Source organism: Schistocerca americana, chromosome 1 (genome assembly GCF_021461395.2).
Source record: "Schistocerca americana isolate TAMUIC-IGC-003095 chromosome 1, iqSchAmer2.1, whole genome shotgun sequence".
NCBI lineage: Eukaryota > Metazoa > Arthropoda > Insecta > Orthoptera > Acrididae > Schistocerca > Schistocerca americana.
The window spans coordinates 402454693-402479181 of NC_060119.1; the positions used below are offsets into that span (position 1 = coordinate 402454693).

Genomic DNA, 24489 nt, shown 5'->3' on the forward strand with positions numbered 1-24489 from the left:
TGCAGGAACTAAACTCTCGATCATGTCCGATAGATGTTCGACGAGTAACCAAATCGTTCGTCTGAATTGTTCAGAATGTTCTTCATTCCATGTAAACACAGCCCACACTATAATGGAGCCTCCAACAATTTGCACAGTGCCTTGTTGACAACTTTGTCCATGGTTTCACGTTGATTTCTGCGGAATTTCACGCAGTGTTGCTTGTCTCTTAATACTGGCAAATCTACACAAACGCTGCTGCTATCGGTGGTTAAGTGAAAGCCGTCGCTCACTGCGTTCTACGTGGTGAAAAGTAATGCCTGAAATTTGATATTCTGAACGCATTCTTGACACTCTGCACTTCAGATTTCTGAATTCCGGAACGGTTTCCGAAGTGGAATGTCCCATTCGGCAATCAAAAACTTAATTGCCGTCGTGCGCCCACAATCACGGTCGGAAACCTTTTCACGTGAGTCATCTGAATACAAATGAGAGCTTGGTCAATGCTCTAACCTTTTATACTACCTTTCTTGAATATTGGTGTGACCTGTGCGACTTCCAGTCTTTGGGTACGGATTTTTTGTATGCGAAAAACTGTCGCGATCTATATACGTGCTTACCGCTATCCCATCTACATCTACATGGATACTCAGCAAATCACATTTAAGTGCCTGGCAGAGGGTTCATCGAACCACCTTCACTATTCTCTATTATACCAATCTCATATAGCGCGCGGAAAGAACGAACACCTACATCTTTCCGTACGAGCTGAGATTTCCCTTATTTTATCGTGGTGATCGTTTCATCGTATGTAGGTCGGTGTCAACAAAATGTTTTCGCATTCGGAGGAGGAAGTTGGTGATTGGAATTTCGTAGGAAGATTCCGTCGCAACGAAAAACGCCTTTGTTTTAATTATATCCAGCCCAAGTCCTGTATCATTTCTGTGACACTCTCTCCCACATTTCGCGATAATACAAAACGTGCTGCCCTTCTTTGAACTTTTTCGATGTACTCCGTCATTCCTATCTGGTAAGGATCCCACACCGTGCAGCAGTATTCTAAAACAGGACAGACAAGAGTACTGTAGGCAGTCTCCATAGTAAATCTGTCACATTTTCTAAGTGTCCTGCCAATAAAACGCAGTCGTTGGTTGGCCTTCCCCACAACATTTTCTGTGTGTTCCTTCTAATTTAAGTTGTTCGTAATTGCCGTTCACAATCATATACAACCATTCGCTCGACAAAAAATTGTAATTTCTAGATATTTAATTGAATTTACGGCCTTTAGATTTGACTTATTTATCGTGTAACCGAAGTTTAACCAATTCCTTTTAACTCTCAAGTGGATGACCTCACATTTTTCTTTATTTAGAGTCAACTGCCAATTTTCGCACCGTACATATATATTTCCTAAATCGTTTTGTAATTAGTTTTGATCTTCTGAAGACTTTATTACTCGATAGACGGCAGTGCTATCTGCAAAGAATCTAAGATGTCCCAAATCGTTTAAGTATATAAGGAAAAACAAAGGGCCAATAGCACTACCTTGGGAAACGCCAGAAATCACTTCTGTTTTACTCGATTACTTTCCGTCTATTACTACGAACTGTGACATCTCTGACAGGAAATCACACCATAAGCACGCAATTTCACAACAAGCCGTTTGTATGGTACAGTGTCAAAATCATTCCGGAAATCCAGAAATACGGAATCGACCTGGAACCCCTTGTCAATAGCACTCAACTCTTCATGCACATAAAGAGCTGGTTGTGTATCACAAAAACGATGTTTTCTAACCCAATGTTGACTGTGTGCCAATAGACCGTTTCCTTCGAGGTAATTCAAAATGTTCGAACACAATATATGCTCCAAAATGGTGTTGCATATCGACGTTAATGATACGGGCCTGTAATTAAGTGGATTACTCCTACTACCTTTCATGAATATTGGTGTGACCTGTGCAGCTTCCAGTCTTTGGGTACGGATTTTATGTCGAGCGAATGGTTGTATATGATTGTGAAGTATGGAGCTAATGCATCAGCATGCTCTGAAAGTAGCCTAATTGGTATACATTCTGCACCAGAAGACTTGCTTGTACTAAGTGATTTAGGTTGCTTCACTACTCCGATGATATTTACTACTACATTACTCATGTTGGCAGCTGTTCTTGATTCGAATTCTCGAATATTTACTTCGTCCTCTTTTGTGAAGGTATTTCGGAAGGTTGTGTTTAGTAGCTCTGGTTTGGCAGCACTGTCTTCTGTAGTGTCTCCATGACTATCGCGCATAGAAGGGAAGATTGTTTCTTGCCGCTAACATATACGATCTGAATCTCTTTGGATTTTCTGACAGGTTTCGAGACAAAGTTTCGCGGTGGAAACTGTTACAGGCATCTCGCATTGAAGCCCATGCTAAATTTCGAGCTTCTGTAGAAGATCGCGAATCTTGGGGATTTTGCGTCTGTTTAAATTTGGCATGTTTGTTTCGTTGCTTCTGCAACAGCGTTCTGGCTCGTTTTGTGTACCAAAGAGGATCAATCCGACGTTTGTTAATTTATTTGGTATAAAACTCTCAATTGCTGCCAATACTATTTTTTTTAATTCAAGCCACATCTGGTCTACACTTATATTATTAATTTGGATTGAGTGAATATTTTCTCTCTGGAAGGGGTCAAGTGAATTTTTATCTGATTTCTTGAATAGGTATATTTTTCGTTAATTTTTGGAGGATATTCAGTCTCGCTACGGCAACCCTGTGTTCACTGATTCGTGTATCCGTTTTGATGCTCGTTATTAACTCAGGATTATTCGTTGCGAAGAAGTAAAGTGTGTTTTCACAACCGTTTACTATTCGCGTGGGCTCATGATTCTGTCATCTTATTGTATGCAGTATACGGGATTTACTCAGGTCTGAAGATGATCATCGTTGACAGAAATTAACTATCTGACTAATAAACTTTTTTAGTCAGTAAATGGATTTAGAATCAACTAAATATTTCCTGGATCGCTGTGGAGCCTTATTGCGAGTAAGTGATGACAAGTAGTGTAACAGAAATATGGCTTTGTCGGTTTACCTCAGCGTGAAAAAAATTATTTCAGACTAGCCGTGCGAGATTCGCGATCGTGTTTATCTTGTGATCTGATGGAGGAAAGTGGTTTATGAGGCTTGTCTGCCAAATGTACAGTATATTCGTACTGATGCAAGATCACCGTCGTAAACATCGGGAAAGCCATATTAACGCAGACCTCAAGATGCGATAGCACAGACTTCTTCCCAATAAGACTGCATGTCCCTGGGTGCAGCAGTTTGTGGGGCTAAGCCTTTTGTGTTTCAGACGGGAGGCGGGGCCACGTTCGACAATAGCCTGGGCCAGGTCGTGGGTCATCGACCTCGCGGCTGTGGCTGCAGACCTGGGGGCATGCAGCGGCGTGCCAGACCAACGGGCGGGTTACCCTCCCGGACATGGTTTCCGACCTTCTTTAACAAGTAAGGCTGGCAACGTTGTGGCGTAGATCACTCTCCCAGCGACGTCCCACGAACCATCACCCCCGTCCGTCTCACCTTGTCGCCACCCTTCTTCATTCTAGTATGTCCTATGCACTTACAGTAATAGTAAACTGCTGAACGGACGTTTACCACCGAGGCTGCACGAAAAAGCGATTTACTACGTACCACTGCTGATAATAAAGCAGACATTACAGTTTGGGATCTTACCTTAGGTGCATTAGAGTAACCAGAAACGCAGAGTAGTAGCTACTGCACAACGCTCTGTCAACGTCGTCACTCTGGTGCAGCTTCCCACTGTCAGTGTTCAGGCTTCACGGAAACACCAGAATTCTCAAAAATCCGCTTCTGCAAAAGAAAATTATGTTATAGTGCTAGACTATTTTGCTTCCCTCGAGACAGATATGTAGAAGAACCAGATTACATGACAGGATGAAGTAAAAACGTTCTCTTGACTGTGTGCCAAACATATTTAATATGAAACGCAAGTTATCAGGACTGCTGCTCACATTGCTAATGGAATGTGGTTTCTGCGTTTTAATCCGTTATTTTGGACGTAGCTTTCTGCCTAAAATGTCATCGCTTCTGAGGACGACCAGAGCTGTAGGAGATATACGCAACGCATACGTCTTGCATCACCAGAATGTTGTCAAAAGGGCCATAAAATATTCAAAATCAGAATGCGGGATGGAGGCCAAAGAACATGCAGACTTTAAAGATGAAGATTAGTAATTCACTACCTATTTTGCCTATTATAAATAATTGAAAATATCTGATCCTGATCCCATCATTTGGTGATAGTGGGCATAGCAGCTTATACAGTATGAAGAAATTTAAATTCCGTGGATTAAATTCAAATGCATTAGAAACATTTCAAGCTTTATACAAAAATGCTGCAGTAAAAGTCAAGACTGGCAAATGTTTACCACCTGGGTTTCAAATTATAGAAGTATTAGGTCAATGACGTCGCGTATCAGCAACGTTACATCAAAAATACACTAAGAAACTCTGCCTTGTTGGAAGAAAACATGTAAGAACTAGGGAATTCCAATAAATTATAACACAGCATACTCATCACAATTCACTTATAACCAATTCATCTTAATCCAAAGCTGTGAAGATACTGAGTGTACGAACAAAAAACTGATTCAGGAGTATAAAAAGTGAGGTCTAAAGATAAATAACTGTAAAATCAAATAAAAGGAAATCAGTGTAATAAAGGAAGAAGTAACAATGGAAGAATAAATCAGAGCAATAGCAGATACTAACAAATACAAACGGTGGAGGATGAAAATTACAAATGATGAGGAACGAGACAAGGAAATTATACGAAGAATAATTTTGGGAAACATAACTGCGTCTTGGTGGTTGTTGTTGGTGGTGAGGTCTTCAGTTCGAAGACTGGTTTGATGCAGCTCTCCTCCTACTCTATCCAGTGCAATCCTCTGTACAAATACTGTTTCTGTATTAAATGTTTCTTTATTAAACGTAATTCTGTGGAATAAGAACGTGTGAACACTAAAACAAGAACATTTAAAACAATAGGTACGTGTATTATTTCATACGGTTCGGATATTTGGAGAGTGAAATGACCAATAAATCCTCTGTTAGTAGCTACAGAAGTGGATTTCTAGAGACGTTCAGCAATGATATCAAGAAAAAAAAGAAAGAGAAGAAGTAATTATTGACAGAATGAATATTCAAAGTTCCATTATTGATGATATTTGACAGAAACAATTACAGTGGTATGGACAAAAGAAGAGAGGTTTCCAAAATGCATCATAGCCATACGTAAAAAGATCTTATGACTACCTAACAGTTGGATTCAGTATATTCAGTTGTTAACGTGAGAGAAAAATGTTCTTGGAGCGTTATAGAGGAGTAGAAAAAAGGAAATGAGACACACTTTATACATAAATGCTGGTGAAACTTGTGAACATTATTAAACCATAAATATTTATACCATAAGAAGAAGTAAACAGAATAAAGTTATTCAAATACTGGCCACTGGTCCTACAAAACGCATGTCGAGTTTATTCAAGCAATCTTCGAGGTCCACTCGGGATCGTCAAAATGATCATCGACGACGTTCTCATGCCGTCTCACTTCGGTAGCCATTGTGTGGATCTCTTGGGACTTTTCCGCACAGAGACCCAAACTTAGAAAACTTTGTCCAAGTCAACAACGTAGAAACGAAATCAAATGTCATTAAAAAGCAAACACATTGTTGTAACTTCTATAATGCGTCACGTTATTTATTTATTTCAATGGCAAGTGCCAAAAGCTTATAGAATCCTAGTTTAATGAAAGGCGGGTTATTCAGTACAACAGAAACATAACATATACGTTTTAGGTTCGGAACAGATCCTCTTTTAATGATTTCACGCAAATACCGTGGAAAACCAGTACAGAAAGAAATGGAACAGTTGATAAACAGACATGTTAAAGTTATGACAATTGCCGTAGCCAGCGGCTTCTGGTCAGCAGTACGACAGTGAAAGCCGAGTCGTATTGCTGCTTCAATAACGGTCCTGTCACTAGTTTCTGTAACGGATGTGTACGAGAAGTCCCATAAAACAGCTGAAAAGGATATTTGGATAGTGGTTAGGACATTACTCTTTTGGGTCCTGTAGATAATATGATTATCAGAGCTGTGCGCAGATGTACAACTTAAGTGACGTGTTACTCTACAATGGTACGGTTGGTTCACTACGCGCAACAGATTTTCCTGAGCGCCGACGAAATGCTGGTTTTTGTAACCATCTACAGTCCTTCTCGTTCTCAGTCAGTTCTCTCCTACTCTATCCGAAAAACATCACGTCCATGATGTAGTCACATTATGTACAACGGTGAGTTAGAATCACTATTACTGGTTATTCATAATATTACTTTTCACTACACCCTTTCTTCGAAACTGTTAAAAATACAGAACATTTCTACGGATTACATGCAGTAGGACGTGTGTGTCATTCGACAGAAAATTGAAACTGATAATTTTTTTAAGTTGCTCTAACTAAATGTTATCTTATGTTCAATAAATATGCAGGTGCCTTTAACAGAGCACTTCAAATGACGTTTTATATTATTGAAAATACAGTACAATTTTTCACATTTTTTCACACACGTTATTCTGAACGAGTCTTCAGATCTCAAGTGCTTTCAGTTTTCTGTTTACATAGTAACGTATGTTTTAATAAGAAATGTAGAGCTAGAATATTTTAAAAAAGCTTCCCTCCTGCTACATATCTTGCACGAAACATGTTCACTTCATTATGATGATTTTCATTACACTTACCGGTGAATCAAAATATTTCCTAGACTGGAGAAAACTGTTAGGCAAGGCAGCATTTACAACTAATTATCGTTGAGACATTTCTGGGTGGAATATTTTGTATCGCTTGTCGAAGATAGAACGGTAAATGGCAACGTAATCTCGAGTCTTAGATGTATAACGTCAGGAACTCGCGAAGTGTGACTGAATGATAATGTTGTTTGATGTATCTTCTGTTACATATTATAAATGATGTAGCGAGTTACGATAAGAGATTACACTTTCTTGTTCTATAACTATACAGTATATATATTCATACCAATATTTTGTACTTGTAATACCGAATTGAACTTGTGTCCAGAAAATAATATCTACGTAATTACTTTTTCTGTACCATGTGTCTTTTATATATATATGCTATTAGGTAGTTATTTTAATTAAACTTGTTAGCTGCTAGCTTAAGCAAAATTAGAAGTATTTCCTTTACGTAAGCGTCCTTAAACTTAAGATTTCACTGATATGTGCCACATGTTGCTTAAAACTCGGATAAAATAATATAATTTAGAGAATAAAATTCGTAGTCAATGAAAAATGTGCCACAAAGATAATTACGTATATTTTATTTTCTGGACGCAAGTTCAATTTGACCTTACAGGTAGAAAATGTAGATAAGATGAAACAGGAGTTAAATAAAACAAGATTCCTGTTCAATCGCACTTAGCGAGTTATTTATGTAAGACTGGAGTTTAAGTTGTCATTTACTGTTTTACCTCCGATAAGCGCTACAAAATATTCCGTTCCAAAATGATATAACGATTATTGTTTGTAAATGCTACAAACAGTTTTCTGTAGACTGAGAAATATTTTGAGGTAGCAATAAGTATACTTAAGATTACTTCATCATAACGAAGACAATGTGCTTTAGAAAACATGTTCTGTGTAAAATCTCCACCTGAAGGGAAGCTTTCTGCACGTCATTAGGTACTTGTTCTAATTAAAAGTGGTAGCGACTCGATTAAGCACACTCACGGATATCTGCTTTACTTCAGTGTTCTTCAGCTCTAGAATTAACTCAAATACACGATAGTTTGCTTAAAACTCGGTTAAAATAACAGAAATTAGAGAATTCATAATGAAGAAAAAACTAGGTCTTAGGAAGTACAGCGAAATAAATGACTTTCAAGGAACAGGTTCAACTTTCAATTTGGCTGTAATGTAATATAATGCTGATAATAAATTCCGTATTTTCTGTCAGTTGGTCAAGAGGAGTTGCTACGTAAGAGAATTTTTTTTACATAATTACATTTGCTGTTTTTTGGATCGCACTTCTGCTGTTATGAAGTAAGATGAAGGCATCAGCCGAAAATCGCAAAGTAGGTTTAGCGGTGTGACTCTAGCACGAAGACATCTTGCGCTAAGATTAGCATCATCGCTACCCCTCGTTGGCTCACCTCGAGGGGTTCACTGCGATCTGCGAAAACCGGCTGCGAAACCCGTTTGCAGCTCTTGCCACCCTTCGCCAATCCAACGGGCGCGGATGCCAGATTACCAGCTGCCTCACTGGCAATTCTGCATACCTGCAACCGAAATGTTTGCTGCACAGAATTTATAGCCTCTTCGATACTTACTTCTTACCATTACGTTACCAAGCAGGAGAAATCTATGTGCCATGCAAGTTAAACCGATGTAAATATTTCCCCTCGTCGCTTGAAAAAGCGATAAAACGTACCGCCTTACCCTCATAAAAATCCTTACGCCACTGTTACAAATAAAACTTGGTTTCGTTTCCACGTTCTCCGACACAAAAAAGTGCAAGTAATGCGTGATTGTACTGTTTTGCTTCTTATTCACGGACTCGTACTGTAGCAAGTTATGCTTCAGGCTCGAAAAAGCTATTACTGATCTACATAAGGTCGTACACTGAACATAGATAATTTTTAATATCTTACGGAAACTTTAATGAACACAGAGCAATTGAATATTGTGTTTAAATATACATTTAAAAAACGTAAGTGACCAATAGCATTAAACGTGTCTGTAAGTTTCTTACTGTTCGATCAAAATACAAGTAGCATAATACAGATTTTGACTCTTCCTTGATATCACCGTAAACACCCTAAAGAAATTATTGACACAGCTGTAGCTGCTGACGCTTTTGGGGAAATAGCTTAGAAATAGCAATTTAGTACTCAAAGGATATTGCTCCAATAGTCAGACATATACCAAACTTATTGTTGCAAAGAACGCAGCTTCATAACATTTACTCTACGACGAAAATAGACTGAAATAAATACGTATATCTACAGGACAGAACGCATCTCATTTGCATAAGCAACTAATTCGATTGTAAAGTTACGAAAAGAAATCTCTTTTATGTCCTAGGAAACTTTCTATAACCTCGTAACATTCCACTTCGGAGGCACGTGTTACAAGAGGAAATTTAAAAGAAAAATAAGGAGATAGGAAGAGAGTAAGTAGTACATTCAAAACGGGGATAAATACCGAAGGAACTAAAGTAATCAAACCTGTACAAAAACCTGAAACATTTTGGGGAATAATTAAGAACGTTTGTTAATGTTCTGTTTTCAAATTTAAATATGCTACAAAGTTTAATATTTACATTTATTTGTCATTTGTAAATAGCTCAAACTATTAAAATAACAGCTGATCTAGAAGACCCGCTACTAAGTCTCAAGAAAAAAGCCGAGAATCTGGCTCCCTTGAGCCCACGAAGAAAACATGGCATGTTGGCCTCCTGAATGTGATAAATTCCACGAAGAAAGACTCCAAGCATGGCTTAAGTTTCAGACAAACAAAACAGAAAAAAGTGCCATCAACCTCAAAATTGGAAGGAAAAGATTCACACAAAACAATAGAAGAATTAGGAGAGGATTTCATAAAACATAATAAAGTCTGTAGAGGATATTTAACACAGAACCAATTCCAGGAACTACTTCAAAATCTTTGGGAAATAGCTAGTACTGGAAGATGTACGTGGAAGAATGGCACACAGTAACAAAGAAAATGCCGAAATCATGTTAAACCATTTAATAAACTCTTGAATAGTGAAGAGCCCAAAGAACTCTTACAAATCGACGTAAATACCCCAATTAAAACCGAACATAACAAAGTAGACCTCCCCCATCCTCCAACTTTACACAGTCGCCAAAGAACAAAAGAGTTATAAGGTATGTGGAGAAGATGAGGTTTTGGTGGAAATGCGGAAATAAGGAAGTGACAAAGGTAAGGGCTCCTTTCACAAGGCTCTAACAAAAGTATGGACGGCAGAAAAATACCCTGAATATTTGACCACAGGCATCATCCACTCACTACCACAAGAATAGGTATAGGAGCATTCCAGACAACTACCTAGGATCTCTCTCCTAGACTGTACATACAACATTTTATCCAAGATTCCATATGAAAGAATCAAGGAACAACTATAACGGGAATCAGGGGAATACCAGGGAGGTTTAAGAATTTGGAAGCTGTGCAAAGCAGATTGTCAGTTTAAAACTGATTATTCCATGCTGCAGGAAACGGAAAAAACCTCTGTCAATTACATTTATGGATTTTAAGAAGGCGTATGACTGCCACCATACACATTAAAAGATAAAATTTTAATTTTAAGGAATCTGGGACTCCATCAAAAACTAATTACATTAGTATTACTTACTATAAAAGCACCAAAACGAAAGTGAAGTTTAGAGGTGAAATTTCCGAACCATTCCTTACAAAAATTGGCTTAAATTAGGGTGACTGTCTGTGACCATTACTGTTCGACTGTGCCCTGGAATACATGATAAGCGAATGGTACAAGGATAACTCAAAGAACATAAGAGTTGGAAGTACTATAAATTACACGAAATTGAAGTGCGTGGCATTTGCTGATGGTCTTGCTCTGATGGCCGACAATGTTCAAGGAACTAGACAAGTTATATAACTACAACAATAGCACAGAAAATTGGCCTCAGAATATCATTTGAAAAAAGAGAGATTATGCTAACTGACACCTCTTGCAAAGAAACTTGTGGTAGGAGAATAAGAAATAAAAATTGTTGAAAAATCTGAATATTTAGGTGAAATAGTAGCTTACAGTCAAAATGAGAAACCGTCATGAATAGAAAAACTGAACAAAGCAAACTACGTTACCAAAAACACATATAACAAAAAAAGCCTATCTATACACGACGCAAAATTAAAACACTATAAAATAGTTAAACAACCAGAAATAACTCACGCAGCTGAAATCATCTTCAAAAAACGAATACAACAGAAACTGGAGAATAGTGTCAAATGAAACGCTATACAAGAAAATAGAACCAGAAATGACCACGATCAGGAAGAAACGTATCTCATTTTTTGGATACCTGATGAGAAAACTAGGAAACAGAATACTAGAAAGCAGAAATAACAGAACAGTTGTTAAATAATAAGGGTCAAGTTAAATGGATCACAGAAATCAAGGAAGATATGAGAAACCTAAAAATTACAGTAGCTGACCTAAAAGACAAAAGAGACAAAAGCAGAATATTGCGAGACACACAAACCAGAGTATAATCGAAGATCAATACAGGGTTACAGGAAGAGTGATCACAGACAAAGAAAGAAAGAAAATATCTGAAAGAATGAAGAAGTGTTGGGCAGGCAGAAGAGCAGGACACACGTCATACAATAATAAATTAGAATAATCCTTCCGTAAACACTGTACTGTTGAATTGTCCACTGAATTATTATTAACTGCATTCTATTATTAAATAACAAAAATCTATGGAAACCTTTGTGTAGTTCTCCAGAGTAGTCCAATGAAGGCCATAAAATAAAAATAATAAATAATAATGATCTATATTGAGATATTTGCAAGGAAACCATTGTCACTTAGCATGTGTGAAATACCTGTGTCAAAATTAGATGACACGTAAAAGAAGTTTGAAACTAATTTCGCCATATTGTACGTCGTTGGTAGCATTAATGAATTAGCTCGAGACATTTCATATTACTCAATTAAATATTCATTCGAAATAATGTTCATATATCACTGAGGAAAACAGAGTTGTCAGACAACGCGTGATCTAGTTTCTCTCGGTGGATGTGGAAAGTCTGATGCGCACTCTGGCATATGAGTTAATTAAAAGCTCAAAAAAAAACCTGGTTATTAACAAAACGTGCTCTGGTCAGGCAGCAGAGATGCAAAACTGACGCGCCGAAGCACACGAATCTCCAGTACACTACTTTGTTGTCAGTTCTGCACTGTTATATTCACTGCTGCACATTTTTCAAAGGCAGTCACCGCGCAACGGTACTGCCTTTCCTGCAGTTTTCTTCTGCATGTACAACTACTTCATCTGATCATCCATATTAAATGCGGAATTTATGTTACGATAGGCCTGTATAAAAGAAGGTGACCGAACGAGGTGGCGCAGTGGTTAGCACACTGGACTCGCCAACGGGAGGGCGACGGTTCAAACCCGCGTCCAGCAATCGTGATTTAGACTTTCAGTGATTTCCTTAATCGCTCCAGGAAAATGCCGAGGTGGTTCGTTTGAAAGTGGAAGCCAGACTCCTTTCCCCATCCTTCCCTAATCCGATGAGACCGATGATCTCGTTGTTTGGTCCACACCTCCCCCCCCCCCCCCTCCCCCCCAAAATCAATCAACCTACCAGCAGAATAGTTTGGTCAGGAGACATCAGCGACTTCGAACGTGGATAGCCATTGGCTATCGCCTGTGTACAAATCCATCAGGAGCATTTCAGCTCTTCTAAAGCTGCAAAACTAGACTACTGGTGACGTCCTTGTGAAGCGGAAACGTGATGGAACGACTACAGTTTACCAACAACACGTGGTTAATGCAGGGACCATCGACTACTGCGGAGGGTGGTCCTAGAAAAACGCATGGAATCAGCGGAAGGAATCACTCGTGAGTTCACAGATGCCACGAGGAGTCCACCCAGCACAATGAGTGGGCTTTGGGAGTTAAAAACAATGGGCTATGATAGACGAGCAACTCCTCGTCAGCCAGGTATTTCTGTAATCAGTTCTTGATGTGGAGTAAACAGCCAAGCTGCAGGGCACTGCATGATTGGAAACGAGTGATTCATGAATCACGCGGTAACCTGTGGCGTTTGGGGTTCCGAAAATCCGGGAAAACTGTATTTGCCATCATGCGCACTGCTAACGGGGAAGTACACATGAGGTGGTGCTGTAGTGTTTTCGGTGGTCACGATGTAATTCTCTTATTGCGCTTAAGAAAACATTAAATTCGGAACTATATGGATACTTTTTATAGCATTACATACTGCATACAGCAAAGGAACTGTTCGGGGGCGATGACGCTTTGTATCAGCATGCAAGGCACCTCGACACAAAGAAGGATCTGGGAGGCAATGGTTTGTGGACAATAACATTCCTGAAACAGACTGGCGTGCCCAGAGTCTCAACATGAACACATTGGACATATCTGTAATGAGTTAGAACGTCGATTTCGATCCAGACCCAAGCGTCCAACGTCACAACTGTAACTTCTCTGGTTTCTGCTGTTGAGGAAGAAGAGAAGATTGAGACACCCCTCACTGAAAGTATTTCCAGCTGAGATGAATCCGTGATAACTGTAAAGGTGAACACACTCCATTCTAACGTCCACTATTAGGTGTGCGGATATCTTTGATCACGTACGTGAAGCAATAGAGACTTCGGTACCTGAGCTTCACATGGCGTCCCATGCTACGACTGTTGAGCAAATAGGGCGGCGCATTTTCAGCAGAGTGTACCCACAGTTCTGAGGCGTATCATATTGTGGGAATGAAATGGCGCGGAAACGTATTCCTAAATGAAATATTCCGAGCAGTACGAGTCTACTGGGCAAATCGTCAAAACTGGACACAGATTCACACTGAATGGTGGCATTTCTACCACATGAAATGTCACTTCCAGCCTGACTGAAATGGTGCCAGAAACTTCACCATGGCTACACAAACGTGGGTGATGGAGACCGGAAGTCCATATCTTGCACCGTGCAATATCCATCATTTCGGCAAACTGAAAAAACACCTGAGGGTAATGAGATTTTCCGAGGATGACGTTCACAGAGAAGTTTTCGAATTACTCTGTGACCAAAGGGCGGATTTCTATCGTAGAACATTCCGAGCGTTGTTAACAGAGACTTGGTGACTATGTTGAAAAGTAGTGTTATGTAGTTGTAGTAGTAGTAGTAGTAATAGCAGTACTTTTGTTCATCTGGCCCTTTACAAGAAACGACGTAGAGGAAGTACCTCACATTCACAGACATTTACATACTTACAGGTTTTGTAGGACAATGATGGGGTAGGTAGTCTGCTATAGCGTTGTGTCAGGAACCATCCCGGCGTTTGCCTCAGATAATTTAGGGAAACTATTGGAAACCTGTATCAAGACGGCTGGATGAGGACTGGAGCCTCCAGAACACAAAGACGCTCTGTTTAAAAGAGTGTTACCTCCCCAGTGTACAATACTGTTTTACAAATAAGTTGTCCAATATTGTAAAAGGCTAATGCGACACAGTTGATTTATTTCTAACTTTCGGTCAGTGCTCTAACTTCGCCACTGTACACGCATTGATTCATAACACCATACACATTAAACATTATCAGCTAACATCAGGACCATTTTATGTACCGTAACTTGCCAGTTGCTAGCCTGAAAAATTGAATCAGCATTTCTCTATGACAATTGGGATGAGTTCAGAAGAGGATAAGTTGTTAGTACTCGTATTATACATTGCACAGCTCGGAAGTAAGATTTTGTAGAAAACAAATAAAGAAGGAAGAAATTGCGTGCGAAAGTTTTTGTGGAACGGTAGATGTTTTATTAGCGTTGGTCTTTCTTATTTTAGTAATCCTCCACTGTCTAGAATGTACAGGTACTGCCAGGTACTTTTTAACTGCCTCTATAAATAAATTTGTTTTAGCAATTTCTTTAATCTCCTTTGGCAGTTTATTGTACATTTTCATTCCTCGATAGAAAATGCCTCTTTGAGTTTTATGTTTCTTCTTCCTGGGTACTGTAAATTCAGCTGCTCAAGGACCTATCTGTTTGTACAGTATTTTCAGTGTTATTTTTTATGCGTACAACTGGTTGGTATATATACTTACACAATGCAGTTAAAATCCTCAGGTTCTTGATCAGATCTTTACAATCAGCTCATTACTATTTTTGGTTATTTTTCTTATAGTGCTTTTCTCCAGTTTGAAAATTATGTTCATATTTTGTGAGTTAGGTCCCCATTTATATGAGGTGAATGTTATCTCTATTCTTTGTACACTGTCTGCTGAGTTTCATTGTAACCAGTCATTAGCTACCCCTCTTATTCCTGAGGCTTCTAGCTTATTTGGAGGAATCGTATGATCAACAGAATCAAAAGCCCGAGAAAGATCTAAACCTATGCCTGTCACACAGTTATGTTTACCAAGTGCATCAGGCACCACTTTTGTGAATTCTAGTATGGCTGAATCCGTACTGCTGCCGCCTCGGAAACCAAGCTATGGTTCTCTTAAAAGGATGTATTAATTGAAGTAATTCATTAATCTAGTTTTCATAACCGATTGTCTTATTTTTGAGAAAAGGGCCAGTAATTTTCTACGTCTTCTGCCTTACATTTCTTTAGCAGAAATTCAACTCTTGTCTGTTTTAAATACGCAGGAAATATCCCTGATCTGAAGGATTCATTTACTGTACTTGTTAAGAGAGCTCGTAAACTCTCTGTGCACTGTTCCAGTATTGCTGACTTCATCCTTTGTCGTTGGTAGTAACATCATTGTACTTAGTGCATTACTATTTACAGGTATCATGTTTATTTTTGGGAAATTTTGTTTTAACCTATCAGCAATACTTGAAAAATGCTCATTTACATAATTTTCTAAGTGACGTGAATCATTTATTACTTCATCCCACTTCCTTATCAATATGTTACTGTAACTTGTTGTCTCTCCCTGTTTTCTTTTTTAAGATATCCCAGGAAACTTTTGTTCTGCCCTACAGTAACAGGAGTGCTAAATTTAAAGAAGAAAAATGCTAAGGAGATATCATTCCGACACTGACATATGTGTCATCCTTCATGGAGAACCTACTCCGACACGCATTGTTGTTCCGTCGAAAACCTTGAAGCGTTTGCCACCCAGCTCCTACTTTTACGCATTTTTGTTACTTGCTTTCTATTTGGGACTGATACGGGTGAACTTTCGTGTTGGCTGATGTGTAATGATTTTACCGCACTTACTCAGTCATAAATCTAATAATTGAATTCCATAGTGCATTCCTGACGGAAACCGCGTATAAGACGCTATTGCGGTCAATTACAGATTATTGTTCTGGTATTAGGAGTTTTTATCAAGCAGTCATGTGGCATTTCTATGATCGTGAAGAATCGGTGCAAATCATTCGAAAGTGGAACACAAGTGCTCAAAAAAGTTAACTTTCTTTGAAGAAAAACGATTAAATTCTCGCAGATCCTGCGGGGTAAATTTAGAGACTTGTATTCGAAGATGATCGTGCGACTGTTATACTACCACCAACGCAACTCTCGCATTAGGACGACGAGAAAAATACGAGACAGATCAGGACGCTTCCAGAGGCATAGAACCAGTCACTTTTTCCTTTGCTTGTATGCAAATGGAATAACAAGGAAAACTGATAATACTGGTACGACGTGCCCTCTGTAACGCACTGTTAAATGGCTTTCGGGGTAGCACAATTCCCTTTACGGACTTCTATAAAAGACTTTTTTGGAAGGATGTAACGCATCGCTGGGTATTTGCAACAACTTCCCAGTTAATTACCGAAAGAACAGAAACACCTTCACAGTTAAAAGACCAAATTCGTGAAATTATTTGTAGCGAGACTTACTGAATCGCTTTCATCAGTCTCTCATTGAGAGTTTCGTACAGGTAGGAGCAGCTTTCCAAAGAAAACAGAAATCTCTATCGAGACGGCAGAAAACTTATCGTGCAAAAATACCTTGACATTATGAGGACTCCTTCTCTCTGAAAGGCCCCGCATACCTTCCGAACTAAAATTTCCTCAGTACGTCGTGTTGTGCAAGGTCATAACTTCTAAGAAAATCATGAAATATCTTTGTTATACACCCAGTGAAATTTATTTGGCCTGATGCGACAAGCTACGAAATTCTTTCCTGTGACAATCTCTTTATCTCAATCTCTGTTGATCCGGGGGACAGAGGCTGGTCAAATATTTGCCAAGGAAAACCTCTAAACAGCCGTACGTTTAGAGAAGTTATTTTATTTTATTTTGACGACCAGTTTCGGTACTACAGTATGCCGTCTTCAGCCCATATGAACGTCATGTGTAGATAATGGGATGCACCGACATTAACAAACTGGAGCCGTCAGTATCTGGACAATAGCTTGTTGTCAAGTCTTCACAGGATGCAGTCGAATAACGAATTGAAGGTATACAGATGCTGATGGCTCCAGTATGCTAATATCGATACATCTGATTGTCTACGCATTAAATGCATATGGGACTGAAGGTGGCATACTGAAATGCCGAAACTGGTCATAAAAATAAAATGAAATAACTTCTCAAAACATTCGGCTGTTTGGCGATTTTCATTGGTAAAAATCTTCATCTTACAGTAGCACATGCAACCTAGGTCCCTAATTATTTGTTGCATGTATTCTAATTTCTATCTTCCTATACAGTTTTTACCCTCTACAGCTCCGCTTAGTACCATGGAAGTTAGTCCCTAATGTAGTAACACATGTCCTATCATCCTGTCCCATCCTCTTGTTATTGTTTCTGAAATGTTCTTTCCTTTCCGATTCAGCGATGTACCTCCTCAATGTTTACCTTATCAGTCCACCCAATTTTCTTCGTCAGTAACACAACATCTTAAATGCTTCGATTCTCTTTTGTTCCCGTTTTTCCATAGTAAATGATTCACTACCATACGATGCTGTGTTTCCAACGTTTATTCTCAGAAATTTCTTCCCCAAATTAAGGCATATGTTTGATAGAAATAGACTTTTCTTGGCCAGGACGGTCCTTTCTTCCTGAGCTAGTCTGCTTCTAGCGGCCTCCTTGCTTTGTCCGTCAGGGGTTGTTTTGCTTCGAAAGCAGCAGAATCCCTCAACTTAGTCTATTTCCCGCGCAGAAACTTTGGTGTTACGTTTATCGTTGCTCTGATTTCTACTACTTCTAGTTACTTTCGTCTTTCTACGGTTACTATTCATATAATTCTGAGATTGTTTCTATTTCTACTCCACATAATTGTTACATCATCTATGCAGGCAACATCGGATCACAATTAAGATTTGCCGTTAGTGGAAGTACGGTACTAGTGAAAGGGGGGAGGGGGACGTACTAAATTCTCTACTCGCCTAGCTAGGCTAAATTCCGTGACACTCTAGTAAAGAAGATTGTCACAAACAAGCCTACTTTATTGCTGCCAAAGGTCTTTCCATTTTACACTCATGCTTAGAAATTAAAACGACTTCTTCAGTTTCTGAATTGATGGCACGACATCGGAAAGTAATTTACAATATTCATAAGAGCCTAAACTCAAGAAATGCCGTATTTTAAAGATTAATTGTTGATGTGATGCAGTACCAGAATTTTGTTACCTACTTCTTCAATTCACATCCAGAAGCTACGTCTTCTGTCTTATGGTTTCGGTATATCATAACAGAAATGTGTTATTTCAACTTAAAAAATTAAAAGAATCAAATTGATGTAATTATTGATTCAGTTAAAAAAATTACATTTTAATAAAAATTAGACAAAATTATCTTACAGCAATAACATCATACTGGATTTTCTTGGAATGTAAATATAAGCACGGAAGTCGTCTGTCTGTTTTTATTTGTGATGATGGACTCCCATATTCTCATAGACGTAACAAATAACTGTTGATATGAGGTCTGTTAAAAGCAGTTGTTTTGTTTCCCATCGTGTTTTACGAAATTTCCTCACTTTCTAGATGCTGTGGGAGAGAGCTGCTGTCGGTTCGCGGCCAATGAAAAACTGTAGCTAATGTTCACATAGAGTCTTGATTTTCGAGCGACTATTCCAAACGTACACGCATGGCTTACATTCGCAACATTTTTAATATGCGCAATCAAACCTGTAGCAAATTAGAACGCAAGCAGAAGAAGAAGAAGGAAATAAGAAGAGCAATGAGAATATTCCATTTCTTCTCGAAATGTTAATTGTTAATGTCATAATTTAAAAATTTGTATATGTCTGAATGCAGAAAACGTCTTCAGACAACAACTCACTCGTGAGAATTACCGAGACGTAAAAAATGACGAATAAACGAAGAATGTGGTGTCGTATTAAAAATTTTCCCATGAAAATAAGAAACATCAGGTAAACTGAAAATGAGATGAGCGAGTGCAGTATAGCTCTACAACCTACGTAAAAAAGACAGAGAGAAAGAAAGTTTCTCTTAAATCTTTTCTTTGAAATGACGCAAGTAAGAACTTCGTCATTAAATTATGTTATGAGCAGGACAGTGAATCACAGACAAAATAATAAACAGAAATACTTCTAAAGCAGTACCATAATTTGCAACATGTGTCAACGTGTTGTCGGAATAAAAGTGTGCTCTCAGATCGCGAGAGAAGATGCAAGAGCAGGACGTACAGAGAACAGTGTTGAGGTTCGCCGACGATAGTGCTCTTCACGAAGTTAATATAGAACAGTACTAAGTGTATGTGCAGAACAAGGCAAAAACAGTTGAAACAAATAAATAGCAATGCAAACTAAAGTAACAACCGCAACACCGTTAATCCTGGGAGATAAACATCGAAGAGGAATAGTTCTCCTACCTAACTTTGAAGAAATACGGGAAGCCATTACGTCAGGGTGAGTATTACGAAGTAAGTTCACCTATTTGAGAATGTATGAAACTTTCATACGCAAACGAGTAATAACGATCTTAAAACTGTATCTGTGAAAACACAGCACTACAAGAAATGAGTAGGACAGGAATGGAATACCAAAGAAATTGTATGGAAAACTCTTAGGAGAAGTAGAGACATGTATTAAATAGCGGGAAAAATTACTGGAAGAGTATAGGAAAGATTGCCGTTGGTGCCAAAGACGGGAAAACGCAATAAAGATCGCTGAAAGAGTGGAATCTGGAGGAAATTCACAAAAAAGGATAAATTATCGGTTTAGCAAAAGACAGATGCGAAGGAAGAAATTTTCAGCACCGCTGCTTTCCTCTGAATTTAGAACAGCTCAACCGACTGCTGTAGAAATTTATCTTGAATTTTTAATTGATTCTGCCTTTTCTTCGTTTATCTCTTCTAATTTGCCCTCCTGCCTTCCTGTATAGAATGAATATCACATATTCTTTAGGTACGCAATAGAAAAATCGTTTGCTTTCTCTCTTGTTTTAAAGTATGGTGCTGATTTTACTGCGTTTTATATTACTGTTCCACTTTTGTGCGTATGTGTGAATCTACTGAAAAACGTTGTTATCTCATTGCTATTTGAAGTTCTCAAAAACAGCTATTTCTTCACTGAAAATGCGAGAGCCTTGTAGGCTTTCAGGCTTTATTATGGTGCCGAAAAAGTCGGGTTTTGCGTTGATTGAAATCAATTTTGTTATTATCGATTGATGTGCTTTGTCGGAAGCCCATCTTTATTACTCTTCCATCCAGTGTCCAGTGCTGTTCCTGGTAGATCTGCTAGTGTTATATGTTCCTCAAATAACTTCAACTTCTTCAGTTTGTTAATCGTTTCAAGTTTTGTTTCAGTAATGTACATTATGTGTCTATCGTTTTCATTATTCATGTTTATGATTTGATATGAAGTAGCGTTCTTCCAAAGATCTCTGCAGGTGCTCCTATACAGTGAACGTTTCGGCGTCGTCACCCATTTCAACGGGCAAACCAAGACAATTTTCATTCCAGGCGTTCCTATGTTTCAGTACTTCCCCCTCGCAGTTTTAGCGTGATTCTCTTCTGTTGTCTGTCCACCGGCTCGAGTTCTTGTTTTCCAGTGCTGGTGACGCTTCATCAGCTTCTCTGTCGTCAGTTAAAAATGTGTTCTGACAGTGCACGAGCTAAATACCACACACTGTTTAAATGACATTTTCGTTAATTGAGCTCCTAATCTTAATATCAGTTTGAAATTCCTCTAAGATATTCACTTACGTTGTTCCGATAACGAATAGTGTCTCTCAATGCAAGGCACTTCTGTCAGATGGTAAAATTTTCGTCTCTACACTCCTGTTTCACACGGCAGCACGTAAATCTGTTTTTCATATCGTTATATCTGTTTTCTCTGTGATTTTCTCATGTACACTCTTTCCTTTGCCGCGGCAGATACTCCGTTATGAATTAGAATAAAATCTCTTACCAAAACAGTTTCCACTCCCTTATTCTCCAGATTTCACACAGTTCGGCATATGATGCTGCAATGACCTGCTTCTCCAGTCTCATGTCAGTATTTAATATCAGAAGAGTTCTTTCTCAGACAAGTAAGATTTTGTTCCTTCACGATATGATGATTAGACACAAGTGTCTTGCTCAGATAGACCAAGATGGGGAAAAAATTCGACATGGTCTACTCAGACGTACCTTTCTGGCATTGCCGTAAGCGGTTTGGATAGAAAAAAACTCGATTTACTCGATCTCCTAAGTACGATTCCAGTGTCTACATCAATGCACCAGACCGTTTTCTTTGACTGAAGAAAGCTTTTGGTTCTTCTGCCAGTCAACTTTCATTCGACGTTTTCTTGCGTTATTTCTTTCAAGAAAGTAGAATACTCCCCTTCATCCACTACTGTGTCTGAACTTTTTTTTTTTTTACTAGACGAATAGCTGTTTTCCGTTCTAATGTCTTTGTCACTCTCCTTTTACATACGTTTATTGAAATAGGCAGACCAATTGATTCCTCAGTTCGTCTAACTGACACCGCCTTCTGCCAGGAGGGTTATGTCATCGGTGACGCCTAGCACTCTTAGCAGTTGCACCCGAACTTTCTTTCACTTCATTCAGTGTTTCTTCAGTGTACAAGTCTGAAATTGTGGCGATAACTTGCCGTCCTGTCAATTGACTTAGACATAATTACAGTTCTTGACCTTCTGCTTTTCTTTCCCACACATGTGCTTTGTGGATCAGACCTCCGTTTCGGTGTTCTATCCCCTTTTTCCTGAGCATTTACAAATATTCTTTACTTCTTTCTAGTTTCCTCAAGACGGTAACGCCACAGTGATTGTCAGTCACTGAACTGTAACTTCATTCACAATCCCAATGGTATATGACAAATCTAGGTATAATACGTTTAAACATGGTAACTATGTTCAGATAGCCTTTTTCCAAACTCTTACCTCCTACAATTCTTCAGCAGATATCATCATATGAAGATATCCACAAACTGTAAATGCAGTCTGTGGTCGCATTCTTGCGGCAGCAGCTGCAGTGTCACTTTTAGATACTTTTGCGAGATGACGGGTCTGTGGACGGGTGCAAAAGGTGAAGAAAAATGTTACCTGAAGATGCTTAGGGTATTGAACCAGTTTGACAAATCATATGCCTTTTTGGGTTGCATATAAATTTACTACACAATTACTACACCTTACAGTGAAGAAATATCTGTTAGTGTCTATAAATGCTAGGTAGACATTAACGTATTTTATTTTTCCTTCCAGTGTAAGAAAGACATTTTTCGTCTTTTTTTTATTTTTCTTTAACTAAATTTGTTTTAGTCCAGTATTCTATCGTTTCAGTTCATTTCTTTATTAGTCTAGTCACAAATTATAAGCAATAGATGATAGACTAGTCATCCAGAGATTCTGATATGAATTCTTTCCACCTGTAACCGGTGATGAGATGGCAACCCTTCCCTATTTCACACATTTTCAACGTAAAATTGGCCTTTGGAAGGCTATTACTCACCACCAAGTCTACAGTTAGAATACTAACGGTGGGAAAGAGCATCTCCGATACGAATAAATTTATATTAACATTCTTCTCACTATTGCCGTTAATATTTGTGTCGCTGCAAAGACCGCAAAGTCATGATAAATGATAATCAGCACTCGCATTGCATTTTAGGCACAGTTGCCCGTTTCAGTCGATTCTCCAGGCGAGGTGGCGCTGGTCTCACGTATGGGAAAACGGAGTTCAGTTAAGTCCCGCTATCCAGTTGTTTGTTCTCACCATAAGTTTTTTTCATCCGAGTTTTATAATTCTTATGGTTCCGTACCTCAATTTGTGGGATCCCTAAACTTTATGTGACATACTGTGATTTGTAGTCTGTTGGGGCGTAAAAAATTTTAGTTTTCGAATCAGTTCAGTCTAAAGATACGACCATTTACGTTACATATTTTGACACTCGAAAAATAACTCGTCAAAACCCACAGGGTGCTTCCCGTTCATCTAGAATCATGAAATTTGTGAAGGACCAAGGTTTTACGGTACAAACAAGGGAAAGAATCAGAAAACTGTCATTTTTTTGTCCATGTGTCTGTTTGTCCCTCGGTTAGACCCTTTTTCTCTGAAACAATGTGCTGTGCCCTAACGGCCTTGCCGCAGTGGTATCACCGGTTCCCGTCATATCACCGGAGTTAAGCGCTGTCGGACTGGGCTGGCACTTGGATGGGAGACCATGCCCGTCTGCCGAGCGCTGTTGGCAAGCGGAGTGCACTCAGCCCTTGTGAGCAAACTGAGGAGCTACTTGATTGAGAAGTAGCAGCTCTGGTTTCGGAAACTGTATGGTGTTCTGAGCACATGACCCTCCATATACGCATCCAGTGTCGATAATAGGCTGAGGACGACACGGTGGCCGGTCGGCCCCGTTGGGCCTTCATGGCCTGTTCGGGAGGACTTTAGATTTTTGTTTCAATTTGTCGTATCAAGTTGATATTTATGCCATATTCTAAGATCACTGGCGGCAGACAGCAAAGAGATCGTATAAGGGTATCGTTTCTACAAACTGAGGAACGGAACCCTAAAAGTTATAAAACTCAGATGAATCCGCTTATAAGTCAATGCAGTCAAAAGATAGGGCCATTTATGCGATATGTTTTGATTATCCATAACTTACTCATCAAAAGGTATGGAGTACTCCCGTTGACCTAGAATCATTAAATTCGGCAAGAAGCATGATTTCACACTAAAAGTAAAGCAAAAGATCTTAAACTTGTTCTTGTTGCCCTTAAAGAGTAAAAAGTCAAATTTTAGGATTAAGAGTATTACTTTTAAAAATATGAAGTTCAAGTATTACAAAATAATGAGAGAGACCTTTTCTTTTTTACATAATCTAAGGTTTCAAAACAGTGTATATGGTATGCAACGCCTCATTTTTCAGGCATGTTTTGAACAAGAAGCATATAGAATTTAGGTTGACTTTGAGAGAAGTACATGGCGTTTCCCCATCTTACCCCATGAAGCATAGGCCGCTTTCCGTTTGCTTTTTTTAAATTCTTCAGTGGACGGTGTGATGAAATTAGCTTGTAATTATATTTTGAGGATTTCTCGAGTAAAACCAAACTTGTCATTTCATTCTCTTGGTCTCTGGGAGTGTGTCTATACAGAAGCAACGCATTGCTTATCTAGAGATATGCCAATAACACCCAGTAATAGCTAAGACCATCTGCGGTTTCACTGCCTATACGATAGGCAGCAATATTTCAATCGAGATCCACTTCTTCCATATATGTACTGTAAGACATATTACAAGCAGGTTAGAGTACTGTTATTTTACTAATATGCGCACTTAGCGATCTCCC

The 24489-nt window shown here is 38.8% G+C and overlaps 1 protein-coding gene across 1 annotated transcript in view; it reads left to right on the top strand.

Moving 5' to 3' along the window:
- Positions 1-24489, top strand: part of LOC124553731 (basic salivary proline-rich protein 3-like) — a 59339-nt gene that overhangs the window by 17692 nt on the left and 17158 nt on the right. The window contains exon 2 of the mRNA XM_047127690.1: positions 3314-3465. Within this exon, the coding sequence (XP_046983646.1) occupies positions 3314-3465 (152 nt within the window). The remainder of the gene's footprint in view (positions 1-3313; positions 3466-24489) is intronic.